The sequence below is a fragment of the Symphalangus syndactylus genome, chromosome 3 (genome assembly GCF_028878055.3).
Source record: "Symphalangus syndactylus isolate Jambi chromosome 3, NHGRI_mSymSyn1-v2.1_pri, whole genome shotgun sequence".
Lineage (NCBI taxonomy): Eukaryota > Metazoa > Chordata > Mammalia > Primates > Hylobatidae > Symphalangus > Symphalangus syndactylus.
In genome coordinates this window covers 19428260-19445121 of record NC_072425.2, presented here as the reverse complement: position 1 = coordinate 19445121, position 16862 = coordinate 19428260, and the positions used below count along the sequence as shown (strand labels likewise).

The 16862-nt window shown below is 54.5% G+C and overlaps 1 protein-coding gene and 1 long non-coding RNA gene across 2 annotated transcripts in view; both read left to right on the top strand.

The window, feature by feature from the left end:
- The first annotated feature begins 8220 nt into the window (after positions 1–8220).
- Positions 8221–16862, top strand: part of LOC129478456 (uncharacterized) — a 34764-nt gene continuing 26122 nt past the window's right edge. The window contains exon 1 of the long non-coding RNA XR_010119975.1: positions 8221–8477. This is a non-coding gene — a long non-coding RNA (uncharacterized lncRNA). The remainder of the gene's footprint in view (positions 8478–16862) is intronic.
- LOC134736166 (histidine-rich glycoprotein-like) lies at positions 8451–11509 on the top strand. The gene is made up of 2 exons (XM_063636019.1): positions 8451–10664; positions 10790–11509. Exon 1 carries the CDS (start codon positions 8609–8611, stop codon positions 9599–9601), a length of 993 nt encoding a protein of 330 aa, XP_063492089.1. The 5' UTR covers positions 8451–8608; the 3' UTR covers positions 9602–10664; positions 10790–11509.

The window sequence follows — 16862 nt, the reverse complement described above, 5'->3', positions numbered from 1 at the left end:
AAAAGAAAAGAAAACATTCATCTATCATAGCCATGAAATGTTGGGCTTGAAGGGCTGGTTACATTTTTTTCTGACATCATGAAATAAAATGCATAACTACTAAAGTAAAGATGCTCCTGGGAGACCCTGGGAAACCGCCCCTCCCACCCAGTCATTAGCAGTATGGGCTTGGGAGCCATCTGGCTCCAAATTGTGACTCACTTTGTTAGCTGGGCAACACTGGGCAGGTGGCTTCCTCCCTGGAAGCCTCAGTTTTCTTATCTATAGAATGGGATCCTTGGCTGGGCTCAGTGGCTCACGCCTGTAATCCCAGCATTTTGGGAGAAGGAGGCAGGAGGATTGCTTGAGGTCAGGGGTTGGAGACCAACCTGGGCAACATAGTGAGACACTCCCATCTCTACAATAAAATAAAATAAAATAATAAATAAAATAAAATATAAAATACAGTGAGATCATCATGATGCCTGTCTCAGGGGTTATTGCCAGGGTTCCTTCAGCTAATTCAGAGGCCCAGATAATGGGGCAAGAGGCCCTTGTGCCTGCAGTTATTGATATCATTCTGTTATTTTTTCATCACCATTACCAGCAGCATCAGTGGGCCCCGCAGATGCTTAGGAGGGCCAGAGTCCAGGGGTTCCCAGGTTGGGGGTCAGGTTGGGCCCTGGCTGAGGGGGGCCTCTGTTCCCTCAGCTGCCACCGCCACTATTGCTGAGGGCTGGAACTTCGCCCCACAGTCCCCAAGGAGATCCAGATTTACAAGCCTGCAGGCAGAGTGTTCACTGGGGCTGCTGACTCGGGCACTTAGCAGCACTGGCTTCGCTGTCACCAGCGGTTTTGGGGGTTGGGAGGTTCCTTTCTGCTGACCTTCCTGTACCCCAGCCCCTCAGATCCTCTGCTCAGGCCTGACTGCCCCCTCCCCCACTCCATGTGCATCCAAAGAAGATTTCCCCTTCTGGGCACCTGGGGAGTTGGTTGGAGCCTGCGTTCTGGCATCGGAAGCAGCTGGGTGCAGATCCTGTCCTGCCATGTGGGAGGACGCGGTGCACATTGCTTATCCTCTCTGAGCCTCAGTTGCCAGGGGGAAGATGGCGATGATGAGGATCGTGACCGTACCGTGGGCTCAGCTGTGCACCAAGTCCTTTTTGATCCCCTTGATGGGCGCTGGTAGGTGGGGGTGGCATGTGGCCCTGGGGATGCAGCCAGGAGCCCTCAAGGGCCTGCCAGTCTAGGGAGGGTGGGGCTGGTACAATAACCAACACCTGCTGAGCCCTCACCTTGGGCAAGGTGTGGTGCTGAGGGCCAGCTGGCGGTGACTGCACCTCACCAGGCACCTATGGGGTGGGCACCATGATGGCCCCAACTCAAAGCTCACATGTTGGGAAGGGCCAAGCAGGGATTTTTTTTTCTTTTTTTTGACAAAGTCTTGCTCTGTTACCCAGGCTGGAGTGCAGTGGCGTGACCTTGGCTCACTGCAATCTCCGCCTCCCAGGTTCAAGTGATTCTCATGCCTCAGCCTCCTGGGAGTAGCTGGGATTACAAGTGACTGCCACCACGTCCAGCTAATTTTTGTATTTTTAGTAGAGACGGGGTTTCGCTCTGTTGGCCAGGCTGGTCTCAAACTCCTGACCTCAAGTGTTCCATCCTCCTCAGCCTCCCAAAGTGCTGGGATTACAGGCATGAGCCACCACGCCCAGTCCCCCAACAGGGATCTGAACTTGTTGGGCTTGGCTGACGCAGGGCACAGGTACCTTCTCCCAGAGGTGCCACATGGATACCTAGTCTCTGTGACATCTCTAGCTGCCTCAGTTTTTTCCACTGCACCCTGTTTCAGGGTTGGGTGAGGATTCCTGGGGGTGAAGTGTGCCACCAGCCCAGAGTCAGTGTCAGTTGCCCCTCGAAGGTTGTGGTGCAAACTGGAGGAGCCCTCTTGATACCTTTGAAAGTTCGGAATCTCCAGTGTTTGAGGATGGGACACATCTGATGTTGTCCCTGGGGGCAGCGCCCTCCCACCCCTCTGCTGGCAGGAGGCCCTCTCATCGTGCCTCAGCCCCTCTCAAGGCTGATAGGATGAGCAGCTCCTTGCCCCTGTTGGCTTGAGTCCCCTAGAGCTGCAGTGCACAGTTATCCGAGTTGTGCACTGCACAGTCCCAAGGGCACTGTTCAGATCATAGACATGGCAGATTTTCCAAAGTTAGAACAATTTTCTTTCTTTTTTTCTTTTCCTTTTTTTTTTTGAGACAGAGTCTCACTCTGTCACCCAGGCTGGAGTGCAGTGGCATGATCTCAGCTCACTGGAAGCTCCACCTCCTGGGTTCAGGCCATTCTCCTGCCTCAGCCTCCCGAGTGGCTGGGACTACAGGCACCTGAAACCACACCCGGCTAATTTTTTTGTATTTTTAGTAGAGATGGGTTTCACCGTGTTAGCCAGGACGGTCTCGATCTCCTGACCTCGTGATCTGGCTGCCTCGGCCTCCCAAAGTGCTGGGATTACAGGCGCGAGCCACCGTGCCAGGCCTTTTTTCTTTTCTTTTCTTTTTTTTTTTTTTTTTTTGAGACAGAGTCTTGCTCTGTCACCCAGGCTGGGGTGCAGTGGCGAGATCTCGGCTCACTGCAAGCTCCGCCTCCTGGGTTCACGCCATTCTCCTGCCTCAGCCTCTCAAGTAGCTGGGACTACAGGTGCCCCCCAACACGCCCGGCTAATTTTTTGTATTTTAGTAGAGACGGGGTTTCACCATGTTAGCCAGGATGGTCTTGATCTCCTGACCTCATGATCCGCCCGCCTTGGCCTCCCAAAGTGCTGGGATTACAGGCGTGAGCCACCGCGCTCAGCCAACAATTTTCTTAAAGATGGGAGTAAAGTGGAAGTAAGGGTGCCTTTTCATAATTCTCACAGAGATGCCACATGGATCAGAACCATTTCTACTTTGGGAGAATGACACCTCAAATCTGGGGAACTCCCACTCATCTTCTAAGTCCTGCTCCCATGACCCCTGCCTGGGAAGCCTCTAGCGTCTGTGTTGGAGTCACCGCCCACTTCCCTACCCAGGGTCTCTCAGCCCCTTCAAACCCCATGCCAGGCTGTGAGCTCCTGGGGTCAGTGATGGCTGCATCGAACTGGTAGGCCACCCACCCCTGGCCTTAGCCTTTGCCCAGGGAGAGAGTTCATGGGCATCCCATGAGATCCAGCCTTGGTGCCAACCAGGAGGCCCTATGAGACTTCCTAGGCAGCCGGAGCTGGGAGGGCTGGCCAAGCCCCACCTCCTCCCCACCATTTTATTTTATTATTTATTTATTTTTGAGACGGAATCTTGCGCTGTTGCCCAGGCTGGAGTGCAGTGGCCTGATTTCAGCTCACTGCAACCTCCACCTCCTGGATTCAAGCGATTCTCATGCCTCAGCCTCCCAAGTAGCTGGGATTTACAGGTGCACGCCACAATGCCCAGCTAAATTTTTTTTTTTTTTTTTTTTTTTGAGACGGAGTCTCACTCTTGTTGCCCAGGCTGGAGTGCAATGGCGCAATCTCAGCTCACTGCAACCTCCGACTCCCAGATTCAAGTGATTCTCCTGCCTCAGCCTCCCAAATAGCTTGGATTACAGGTGTGTGCTACCATGCCTGGCTAATTTTTGTATTTTTAGTAAAGACAAGATTTCACCATATTGGTCAGGCTGGTCTCGAACTCCTGATCTCAAGTGATTCTCCTGTCTCGGCCTCCCAAAGTGCTGGGATTACAGGCGTGAGCCACCACACCCGGCCAAGGCCCGGCTAATTTTTATATTTTTAGTAGAGACGGGGTTTTGCCATGTGGCCCAGGCTGGTCTTGAACTCCTGGGCTCAAGTGATCCACCAGCCTTGGCATCCCAAAGTCCTAGGATTACAAATGTGAGTCACTGTGCTCGGCCCATCTACCCCCATTTTACAGATAGGAACACCAAGGCTCAGAGCAGCGAAGGCCTTGCTCAGGGCCCCACAGAGAGTTAGGCACCTGGGCCTTCGGACCCCCCACTGAGGCTGGGCACACCTGCATCCCACCTCACGGTGAGAAGGCAGTCAAGGTTGGCGAAGAAGGTGGCGCTGTGGATAAAGAGGTGGAGTTATCCAGGCCACCACTCCCCCATCCATGGCCTGGAAGTCATTTCCATCACAGCCAGGGTGCCACTCCTTAGAGACAGATGATTTGGCGGAGCAGAAGGGGTCCAGGCTTAGGGTCTGGGGACCAGCGTGAAGACCCCGTCTGCGGCTGCCTGGACCCAAAGTGACCCCGGCTCTTGCCTGCCTGGTCCCCCATTGCCAGCCCCCTGCCATCGGGTCCCCTTCATCCTTCTGAGATTTATTCTCGGGCCGCAGAGCCTGGAAATAATTTGCTGACAGAGCCCCGTCCCGGCAGGTGCTTTAATTGGTTTTGTGGGAGCAGGCCTAGCTAGAGGGAAACAAAAATTATGGTGCTGCTGCCCGTCTTTTCTCTGTAGTGGGGGCTTTGGAGTGTTGAGGGTGGGGAGGAAAAGGCAGCTCTGTGGAGAGCAGAGACCCTGGTTTTTCTCTGGGGGTGCAGGTGCTGGCCCTGGGTGTCCTGGGCCAGGGGCAGTGGAACCAGGCCACCCGCTCTGGCCCTGGCTTAGCCTCAACCTCAGGGCAGGGCGGCTTCTCATCCTCACAGTGCTGAGGGCAAGAGGAGGCCTGGGGACGAAGGGGCCAGGGCAGGGCCAGGGCAGGGCCAGGGCAGGCAGGGCTGCAGGTCCCAGACTCCATCCTTCTGAAGGAGACCCTCACCCTTGCCGGGTGCGCACCTTCTAAAACACAAATCAGGTGGGTCACTCCTTAGCTCCAACCCCTTCCATGGCTCCCCACTGTCCTCAGAATGAAGCCAGCTTCCTTAGCTTGGCACTCAGCTTCCCTCGAGGCCCGGCTGACCTCCGGTGACCTCTCCAGCCACATCGTCCTTCGCGCCTATCCTCGCCCACCTGCTCCCAGTGGTCTTTAGTCTTCCTGATGGGCTCCTGTGTGTCCCACTCTGTGCTAACTCCACAATTGTCCATGATCAAGGAGAGCTTTGTTGCTTCATTTTACAGATGAGGAAAAGAAGGCTCAGAAAGGTTAAGACACCTCCTGGAGGTCACACAGCAGGGCAGGGACATGAACCCAGGCCTGGCTGGCATACAAGCCCACACTTAACTAGTAAGTTATAGGTGGAACTAGCCAAGCTCCCTCTAAGCCCCATGCTTTCCCTTGAAATGCCCCTCCCTGCATTTTTCCACTGGCAAACTCCTACTCATCCTTCAAAGCCCGCTTGATATCACTTCCTTGAGAATCCTTGCCTGACTGACTACTTCCACCTCTAATCTCTCCTCTGGGCTTCCCTAAGGCCCAGCCAAGCCTTTCAGCTTAGCTCTAACCTCTGGTTTGTCATTTTCTGTGTCAGTGTCTGTCTCTTTCACTTCCTCCCTCACCCCGGACTGGGAAATCCAGCAGAATTGTTACTCATCCGACAGGGTAAGAGTTGCAGTCCTGGAAACTCTGATAGGTCCAAGATCCTGGGACCTGGGCTCTCGTCTTATCTGCTGTATTGAGCAGCCTAGGCCATAGCTGCTCTGTGCGACCCCGAGCAAGGCCCTGTGCCTTGGCAGACTGAGTCTATCTGTAAAATGGGAAGGTCAGCCTAGAGGCATCTGACACTTGGGAACTCTGAGGGCCAGATGTGGGCTGGAACCTCACACCATGTGACCCACGTGAGTGTGACTCACATGACGTATGTGTGAGTGGGTAGCCACGCCCCAGGCCAGGGTGCGTCAGGTCACCATTGCTGATGCCCGGCCCAACCTGGGATCCAGGTGCTGGCCATGGACTGGGCTAGGAGGTCTGGGCGGAGCTGGGAAGTAATTAAGCTCAAGTCAAGGCTGGAATCTCAGCTCCACCACTGACCTGCTTCGTGTGAGCTCGGGCAGGCCTGACCTCGCAGAGCCTCAGCTTCATCTGTAGAACCATGGGAACAATAATGCAGTCATGCACCGCAGAAGGACATTTCAGTCACCAAGGGACTGCATGTATGACAGTGGTCACATAAGATCGTAACGCCGTACTTCTCCGGTCCGGTCCTATGTGTAGATACACAAATACTTCCCACTGTGCCACAGTTGTCTACAGCGTTCGGTCCAAAGACAGGCGGCACCGGAGCGTAGCCCAGGGGCAAGAGCCCGGCGTGTAGGGGCCGCACCATCTTGGCTGGTGTAAATCCACTCTATGCTGTTCGCAGGTGATGCATTTCTCAGAATGCACCCCTGTTGTTAAGGACACAGGACTGTCCTGCCACCCCACAGGGCTGATTTGCTGAGGGTCACAGGAGAGATTCTCACGGCTGGCCTGGAGCATGAGCTCCAGGGCCTTCACTGTTGTCATCTGCACAAGCGTTAAGTGCCACGTTCCCGCTGGGCCCGGTAGGCAGTGGCGGGCCGTGACTGAAGGATCCAGGCTAGACATAGACAACCATGTTAATTCGCAGAGCTCAGGCCAGGACAGTGGGGCGGTGAGGGCCTTGGTTTCTGGGGTTTACGGTGGGGTTGGAGGCTGGGTCTCCAAGGGCCTTTTTCCCTGGTGTGTGATTTTTCAAAGAATCCAGGACAGAGTTAAACAGGCAGGTGCAGTCCCTGAGGACTGATGGGCAGGATGTGGGTGGGGGGTTCAGAGGAGAGCTAGGGACTGGGTGGAGCCAGAGGGGCAGAGCTCTGGGGATGAGTGGGTGGTGCTGGGAGATAAGCAGGGTCAGAGATCTGGAGAGGGGCGGAAAGAGGTTGCAGGCCCGGTTCAGCTGCCCCAATTCCACATAAAAACAGTCAGGGCTTGGTCCTCGGCCTCAGGTTCCCCCTCTGTAAACGTAGAAACGATCCCTCCCTGTGGTGGCGGGGGGACGGGGCCTCAGCTCCCCGGGCTCAGGCTATACCGCCTGGACGCGGGCAGCTTAAACACCCCTTCCCCTTCCACGAGGACCGAGTCCGAGGCCTGAGCCGGGCCGGGCTGTCTGCTGCAGGGCGGCGTCGAGACTTGGGGTGGGAGTCCCCAGAGAAGGAAGAGACGAACCGGGAGCCAGAGGGAGCCGGGCACACCGCGGGGCTCGGGGCGCCCCGGGGCCGGGAATCCAGCTACGGAATCCGGTCCGTAGGTGGCGCCGCGAGGCTGCAGTTGGGTTTCCGTCGCCCAGGCCGAGGGTGGTGAGTAGCCGGGACCCGCGGGGCTTCTGAGTCCCGCGTGGCCGTCCCCACCGCCGTCGGTCCGCGGAGATCCTGGGTGTGTTTAGGGCACCCAGGTTCGCATCCCGGCGAGCCAAGGCCGAGAGCGACGCGCGGGCACCGGACGGGGTGCGAACCTGGGGCGGACGGGCCCCTCCCCCACCCCCTACTCCCGATTCCCGCAGCTGCCACCGCTGGGCCTCGGCTGCGAAGGCTCCAGAAAGGGGCCCCTGTACCCCCGGGCCTTCCCAGACCCGCGGGCGTGCGCGGGAAAGCCGAGGTCCGGGAGGCCGCTGGGGCGGGGTCGCCGGCGGGGAAGGGCCGCGCTCTGGGCTGTATCCGCCGGGCGTGTGCGTGCAGTGAGGCCGTGGGCGCGGCCGGCAGGGGACCCTTCCTTTGTTTCCGCACCTCCTCCTCTGCCGGCCCGGCTCCGGGAGGACTCGAGGCCCAGGCTGCGAGCTGTGCGCTTGGGGACGCGAGCGACGATGGGCAGGGACAGGCAGGCGCCCCTTCCTCCCGCTTAGCATCCCGCCTTCGGGCTCCCTGGCTGCTTCCCCAAGGGCAGCCTTGGCTGGGAGATGTCACCCTCCCCGGGGGAAGGAAGGAGAGCCATGTGCGCGTCTCTGTCATGCGTCCTCCTGAGGCCACGCCGCGCCTGTAGAAAGCCCTTTAATCCCCTCGCTATCTTCTTTTTCTCCCTCCCTCCCTCCTTTCTTTCTTTTCTTTTCTTTTCTTTCTTTCTTTCTTTTTTCTTTCTCTCTCTCTCTCTTTCTGATGGAGTCTGGTTCTCTTCTCTCTCTCTCTCTCTCTCTTTCTGATGAAGTCTGGTTCTCTTGCCCAGGCTGGAGTGCAGTGGCACGATCTCGGCTCACTGCAACCTCCGCCTCCCGGGTTCAAGCGATTCTCCTGCCTCAGCCTCCTGAGTAGCTGGGATTACAGGAGCACGCCACCATGCCCAACTAATTTTGTATTTTTAGTAGAGACAAGGGTTTCACTATGTTGGCCACGCTGGTCTCGAACTCCTGAGCTCAGATGATCTGCCCACCTTGGCCTCCCAAAGTGCTGGGATTACAGGTGTGAGCCACCGTGCCCGGCACCCCCTCGCTATGGTGGATGAGGAACCTGCTCCAAGTCGCGCAGCTGGAAAGGTGCATCGGAGCCTCTGGGACCTCCCTGACTGCAGGCCCGGCCGACTTACGGGTGGGGAGGGTCGGATCGACATCCCCCAAACCAGCCACCCCAGGGAGCCCCTGGAGGGGGTGAGCTGCCTGTGCCTGGAGGTGGGGACCATAGGTCCTTCCCAGCCCAAGGGCTCCCGGAATCCACACAGCAAGCGCTGCCCAGAGCTGGGAGGTGCCCTGGAGGTTGGATTGGGAGAGGAGATTCAGAGATGAGCGAGGCCCCACCTCGGCCAGGGAAGTCCTGTCCAGCAGAGCAGGCGGGACTTGTGGCTCATACCCGGCGATGTGATCAGAGGAGGGAGCAGGAAGGTGGCCTTGCAGGAGCCAGAGCTTGGGGGCCCAGGCCTCAATGCCAGAAAAATAGAAATTTGGACTTTTCTCCCACAGGGGGCAGTTCCCCCCCAGCCCCTGCCCCCAAGACACACACACACACACACACACACACACACACACACACCACACACACAGACACCACACACAGACACATACCACACACACCACACACAAAGACACACACCACACAGACACACATACACCACACACAGACACACCACACACACAGACACACACCACACACACAGACACACCACACACAGACACACCACACACAGACACCACGCAGACACACCACACACGGACACACCACACAGACACACATACACCACACACAGACACATACCACACACACCACACACAAAGACACACACCACACAGACACACATACACCACACACAGACACACCACACACACAGACACACGCCACACACACACCACACACACAGACACACCACACACAGACACCACGCAGACACACCACACACAGACACACCACACAGACACACATACACCACACACAGACACACCCACACACACAGACACATCATACACACACCACACAGACACACACCACACACACAGACACCACACACAGACACACACCACACACACAGATACACCACACACACACCACACAGACAACCACACACACAGAGACACATACACCATACACCACAGACGCACACCACACACACACACCACACACACAAATACTAGACATACACACCACACACACACACCACAGACACATACACCATACACACACCACACACAGACACACCACACAAACACACCACACACACACACACACGTGCACCACACACCACACACACACGAGCCGAGCAAGGGACAGCCATGCTGTGTGATCTGGGAGGGTGGCTAACCCTCTCTGAGTTATTTATAAAGGGCGGGAAACCCAGGCCTGCCAATCAGCGGCCTGAACTGAATGCTCTTATTGGTTTAGAGATGGACATGTGACCCTCTCCTGGCCAATCAGAGGCTTTCCTGCTGGAAGGGCTGCTGGAAGCCACCTTCGCAAATTTCTTCCTTTGGCTTTAGAGCCCCAAAGCAGTCTTTGACTTAAGCTGCTTTGCATTCTCTCTGTCCTGCCATCAAGGAAGTTCTGAGCGGCTCAGAAGTAATACTGACAATGTATGTAGCGCCCTTCCCACGCCAGCGGCCATTCCCCATGGGAGGGGCAGTGCTGGCGGTGCCCTGGGTGACCGGGACGAGCTGCCGCCCCTCTGCCGGCCTTAGTGCCCTTGTCTGTGAAATGGGGCGAGCAGTTCCTCTCTCAGAGCTGCTGCGAGGACTGAGTCTCTGAGCTCAGGATTTTCATCTCTCTGAGCTCCAAAACCACGGGCAAATCACACCCTCTCACTCTCAGCTTCCTGATCTACAAGACAGGGATGGTGATAGAGTACTCAACTCCTAGGGCAGTTGTGGGGCATGTGAAGCATTCAGCCCAGGGTCTGGCACCCTGAAAGGGCCAAACCTGTGTGAGCCACAGTTTTATGGTTAATCATCAATGGCTGTCTAAGAAAGCCCCATTCAGCTTGAACCTAGCTCTCCAGGAAGAAGTCACTGACACCCTCCTCACACACCCCCATCGGCCCTCTTTTGTTCACCCCCCAAAGTGATGTGCAAGGAATGAGTCTTTGGGGGGTGTGTCCATCATCACCCACTGGGGCTGCTTGTGTCTCCAGCCATCCCTCCGAGGAATTCTGCCCCAGACAGCAGAGAGATGGGGGGCAGGGGACACATGGCCATGGGGACAGAGAGCCCTGAGAGGGACTGGGGAATAGAGACATCGTTTTCAAATAATTGCAGCAATCAAGAGAGACTCTACATCCCATCCCAGACAAAGGGAGACCTGTGAGTCCTGAGTGAGGCAAAATTTGACTCGAGCCAAGTAGCTTGGGCAGGGAGGTGAGCGCGATGCCCACAGGGAGGAGGTGGATGATGAAAGAAAGCGCCATGGCGAACTCGGTTCTTTGCAAGGGCTCATCTTTTTGTCGTCTAGGCTGTTGAAAAATGTGCTCTTTCCTCATCAGAAAATGAGAGAATGGAGCTGGGCACAGTGGTTCACACCTGTAATCCCTGCACTTTGGGAGGCCAAGGCAGGCAAATCACCCGAGGTCAGGAGTTCCAGACCGGCCAGGCAACATGGTGAAGCCCTGTCTCTGCTAATAATATGAAAAAAAGTTAGCCAGGCGTCCGCGTGCCTATAATTCCAGCTACTCAGGAGACTGAGGCAGGAGAATCTCTTGAACCTGGGATGCAGAGGTTGCAGTGAGCTGAGATCACGCCACTGCACTCCAGCCTGGGCGAGAAGAGTGAAACTCTGTCTCAAAATAAATAAATTAATTAATAATCTTAAAAAAAATAAAAAGAAAACTAGAGAATGATGACTTCTGTTTACCACGTGCCTGGTTTCCTGTCCTGTCTGTGATCCTACTGCTGTTTGCTGTCAACTGTTCCTGCTTCAGTGATATTGGAAGGGTTCGGGGAGGATGTGGGTCCCCTCCTTGCCTCCTCTGGGCCTTCCCCTGTTTCTGGCCTGCTTCATCTCCACCCTCATCGGATCAGAGCTCCTTGGGGGTGGCCCCTACACCCTGCGGGGCTGAGCATCGGGAGGTGTGAGGGTTGCTGAAGGCTGGGGGTTGGTGCTTTTCTTCATTCAGCAGTCGTCATTTATTGAGCACCCACTGTTTGCCAGGTCTTTGGCTGAGCATTTCAAGCCCTGCTCCATGGGCCCAGTCATCCAGGGACTGGACACTAACTACACATCGATTGATTTCCAGAAGGACAGAAGCACATAGCAGGGCCTGGCCTCCACTGGGGGTGCCAGGAGCTGGGACCTCAAGGCTGAATGGATGAGGGGCTACCCACGTGTGTGTTGGGCCTGAACTGGGAAGGATGTGGCTTTTTTTTTTTTTTTGAGATGGAGTCTCGGTCTGTCATCCAGGCTGGAGAGCAGTGGCACAATCTCGGCTGACTGCAACCTCCGCCTCCTGGGTTCAAGCGATTCTCCTGCCTCAGCCTCCTGAGTAGCTGGGACTACAGGCATGTGCCACCACACCTGGCTAATTTTTTATATTTTTAGTAGAGACGGGGTTTCACCATATTGGCCAGGCTGGTCTTGAACTCCTGACCTCATGATCTGCCCGCCTTGGCCTCCCAAAGTGCTGGGATTACAGGCATGAGCCACCGCGCCCGGCTAGGATGTGGCTTTTTGAGAAGAGAACAGGAGGGGAAGCCATGGATCCAGGGCTCCAAAAGCAGGTATATGATGGGGATTGATGCACGTGTAGCCTGCAGAGGATGGGTGCACAGGGCCCTAGACCATGGGAAAGACTTTGGGTTTTGTCTTTTAATTATTATTATTATTATTGTTTTTAGAGATGGGGTCTCACTGTGTTGCCCAGGCTGGACTTGAACTCCTGGGCCCAGGTGATCCTCCTGCATCGGCCACCCAAATAGCTAGGACCACAGGCGTGTGCCGCTGCTCCTGGCAGGACTTTGGGTTTTGTTCTAAGCCTGCGGGAACAGCCACTGGAAGGTTTTAAGCAAGATGGGGGCAGAGAGGGAGCATCTATGGACGCGGGTTTCTAAAGGCTCCCCCAGCTGTTGAGGGGAGGGTGGCTGGGAGGTGTGGAGGGGCTGTTGCCCATGTGCAGCGGCGATGAGGTGCTGGGCCCAGGAAGGAGGTGGGGGATGGGGGGCGGACAGTACGCTGAAGGACTGGGTGTGCGGTGTGACGGACAGGAGGCCTGAGGGCCCCCCCCCAGGTTTCCGGCTTATACAGCTGAGTGGATGGAGCCTCCATTTTTTGAATGAGGAGTGGGTTCGGGGTTCCAGCTTGGCGTGATGGGAGCCTGGTGAACCTTCGGCCCCAATCCATGCCAGGCTCTGGATCTCGGGGGCCCTGAGTGGCCTGTCCGCCTCAGACATCATGCCATGTGGGCCTTGAGATGTTTTCTGATGGTGAAAGAATGTGGGTCCCTCGCAGGTGGCCCCGTGGCCATGGTTGGGCTGCTCTGCTGTGTCAGGAGGGGTTAGCTGCCTAGGGTCTCTCAGTCCCCGCATGGCTCTGGCTCCAAGCCCCTCTCACCCTGGAATACAGGCCCTGTCACTAGAGGGACAGGAAGGGGCTGGGGAAGGTGGGAGGGCCAGAGTGCCTATGGTGAGCAGGAGGGTGTGGTTGCCAAGGTCCCAGGCTCCTTGGTGTCTTGGTCAGGAGACTTGACCCGTGTTTGAAGCCTACGATTCCCCCAAAGCATGGGCCAGAGCGGGAGGCAGAGTATGGTGGGGCAGGGAGCATTGTCTTTTGAATCAGAGAAACATGGGTGCAAATTCTGGCTCTCCCATATAGTAGCTCTATGTTGGACATCCGGGCCTCTTTGAACCTCAGTCTCCTCAGCTGTTTTTCTTTTTAAGACGGAGTCTCGCTCTGTTGCCCAGGCTGGAGTGCAGTGGCGCGATCTCGGCTCACTGCAACCTCCATCTCCCAGGTTCAAGTGAGTCTCCTGCCTCAGCCTCCTGAGTAGCTGGGACTCCAGGTTTGCACCACCACGCCCGGCAAATTTTTGTATTTTTAGTAGAGACGGGTTTTCACCATGTTGGCCAGGCTGGTCTCAAACTCCTGACCTCAAGGTGATCCATCTGCCTCAGCCTCCCAAAGTGTTGGGATTACAGGCATGAGCCACTGGCCACCTCATCTGTAATATGGGAGAAAAATAATCATCTCTACCTCCTCATAGGGCTGTTGAGAAGATTAAGATGAGGTAGCATGGGCCGGGTGTGGTGGCTCACACCTGTAATCCCAGAGCAGCTGAGGCATGTGGATTGCTGGAGCCCGGGAGTTGGAGACCATCCTTGCCAACATGGTAAAACTCTATCTTTACCAAAAATACAAAAATTAGCCCGTCTCAAAATAAATAAATAAAATAGATTGAAATTTAACAATAAAATACATTTTTAAAAATGAGATAGCATGTATGGAGTACTTGGCACAGCATACAATGAATGCTCAATAAATTTTAACTGTTATAATGATGATTATTGTAGATTCTGGATACCCCAGTAAACGTGCTACTCCAGACCTTTGCAAATGCTGTTCCCTCCACTTGGAAAGTTCTGGGCCAGTGGTGTGCTCCTCCCCCTCCTTCAACGTCTGAGTCAGGGCCACCCCAGCACCCAGCCGACTTGATTCCTCCCCGTGTGCCAGCCTGTGCCCATGCACCCTCTTCACAGCAGTTACCCCTCCCAGGCTGGCCTCCGGGGCAGTGGGTCTGGCTGCTCTCTGTCTAGGGCCTCGCTGTGGGGCATGGGATAAGAACAGCTGAGGGGGTCTTAGCCTGTGCTGGGTGCAGTGTAAGGAAGGAGGCCTGGGAGGCCTGGGGTGGGCTAAGGTACCCGTGGTGGCAGGGGATAGAGGTTAGACCCACATGGGAGAGGTGGCAGCCATCTGCCTAGGACATCTGCAAGCACAACTGCAGATGACAAGAAACACGAGATGCAGGGGCGTCGTCAGGGGCCAAGGCCCAGGGAGGCAGATGGCCCAGGCCGAGGACGTGGGCAGCCCAGCTAGACCCGCTGCTCTATTGGCCCCGGGCTTGGGTGGGTTCTCGGCCTTTCTCCTCAGCCTGAATGGGAGACCCAGTGGGCCTGCTGTTGGGTTTTCAGTGGAGAGGAGGGAGTTTATGGCCTTGGTGAGGGGAGGTGGCAGACAGGCAGGGGGTAGATGGCTTTCCCGGAATCCCAGATCTCTCTTTAATAATTTGTTTCAGAATTAATGTCCATTCACGCCATCTTTCTTGTTCCAGTTCATTGGAAGATTAAATAAAGCCCCATCCCCTCCCTGCCAGTGGAGGGAGACCAGCCCCATTCTCGCCCGTGCTCTAGCTGGGCTGGCTGCCTGAAGCCAGTGCAGAAAATAAATCTCTCAGAGAAAACCACTTTGCTCACACGATTTCAATCCAACAGGGCATAGTGGCCCCAGTCACTTCTTGTTTTATTTAGCTGATAATCTTTTATTGTATCAGGAGACCCTCACAGAAGCACTGTGTCTTTCCAAGGCTGCAGCCTCCCAGAACAGCTGGGCTGCCCAGGCCAGGCCCCCTGAGCCAACTTCTTCCTCCACTCCCAGAGTTCGGCCCTTGCTTCAGGTAGCACTGCCAGATACCCAGAAAGGTAGGTTCTTGGTTCCAGGGTATCTGGGAAGGGCCTGGCAGTGGCTGTCCCTAGCTCCAGGGTGCACAGCCAGGGCCTCTGTGGGCTGGGACCCAACACAGGGAGGCCCCTCAGCCAGTGAGGCCAACTGACATTCACTCATTAATTCACTCATTCATTCATTCATTCATTCACTCATTCATTCATTCATTCACTCATTCATTCATTCACTCAACACATATTTATTGTACGCCTTCTCTGTGCCACACTTGGAATGCAGGGTGCTTAGATGGAGAGACACACAAATGGGGAGAGAGATGAGTCACAGCCTCTCAGGGTCGTTGCCTTTATTTCCCTGCATCACCTGATTAAGGCTTCTTGTTCCTATGCCATTTTCTCTGGCACACTCTTTTTTTTTTTTTTTTTGTTGAGATGGAGTCTTGCCCTGTCGTCCAGGCTGGAGTGCAGTGGCACGATCTTGGCTCACTGCAACCTCCGCCTCTCGGGTTCAAGCGCTTCTTCCGCTTCAGCCTCCCAAGTAGCTGGAATTACAGGCACGCATCACCACACTTGGCTAATTTTTGTATTTTTAGTAGAGATGGGTTTTGCCATGTTGGCCAGGCTGGTCTTGAACTTCTGACCTCAGGTTATCAACCCACCTTGGCCTCCCAAAGTGCTGAGATTACAGGCGTGAGCCACCACTCCCATCCAGTATATCCCTTTTTCCATTTGATTTTATTTCATTTGGATTATCAAATACAGAAACCAAGTTATTAATTAATAATATTTAGAAATATTGAGGCTGGGCATGGTGGCTCATGCCTATAATCCCTGCACTTTGTGAGGCTGAGGCAGGAGGATCATTTGAGCCCAGGAGTTTGAGCCCAGCCTGGGCAACATAGGGAGACTTCATCTTTACAAAAAAACAGAATATTAGCCAGGTGTGGTGGTGTGCTCTTATGGTTCCAGCTACTCAGGAGGCTGAAGGGGGAGGATCATTTGAGCCCAGAAGTTTGAGGCTGCAGTGAGCTACGATCGCACCACTGCACTCCAGCCTGGGCAACAGAGTGAGACCCTGTCTCTGTTAAAAAAAAAAAAAAAGAAAAGAAAAGAAAAAAAGAAAAGAAAAGAAATTTTGGAAGCTGGTAGAGTCTAAAAATAAAAATAAAAAAACAGGTCAACAAGTCTTCCTATCAGAGGCACATGATTGGATAATGCTAATGAAAATCCCTCAGCCTTGGAGTCAGGAGAGAAAATTAGCATTAAAAGACTGGATTATGCCGGGCACGGTGGCTCACACCTGTAATCCCAGCACTTTGGGAGGCTGAGGCGGGCGGGTGGATCACCTGAGGTCAGGAGTTCGAGACCAGCCTGACCAACATGGAGAAACCCCGTCTCTACTAAAAATACAAAATTAGCCGGGCGTGGTGGCACATGCCTGGAATCCCAGCTACTTGGGAGGCTGAGGCAGGAGAATGGCTTGAACCTGGGAAGTAGAGGTTGCGAGGAGCCGAGATCGTGCTGTTGCCCTCCAGCCTGGGCAACAAGAGCAAAACTCCATCTCAAAAACAAAACAAAACAAAAACATTGGATTATTACTTCATCCAATGTTTATGAGTTTTTATCCTATTTTCAGTGTGCCTCTTTACACTAGTATTAGTTCAATTTGTTAGGTATTAATGACTTTCCCACACAGAATTTCTTGAGTTTACAAATCATATTTATGTAACTTTCCTAGTTCAGTCTGGGCCAGTAGAGTGTTTTGTAGTCTTACTGGAGTTTAATAAATGCTATGTAAATAAAGATTTTGTTCTGATTCCTTCAACACATTTCTAGTTTTTAACTTTAAAAAACCCTTTTTATTTTAAAGTAATTATAGACTCACAAGAATTTGCAAAAATAGTTTGGAGATTCCTGGATACCCTTTACCCAGCTTCATGCAGTATCTTGTGT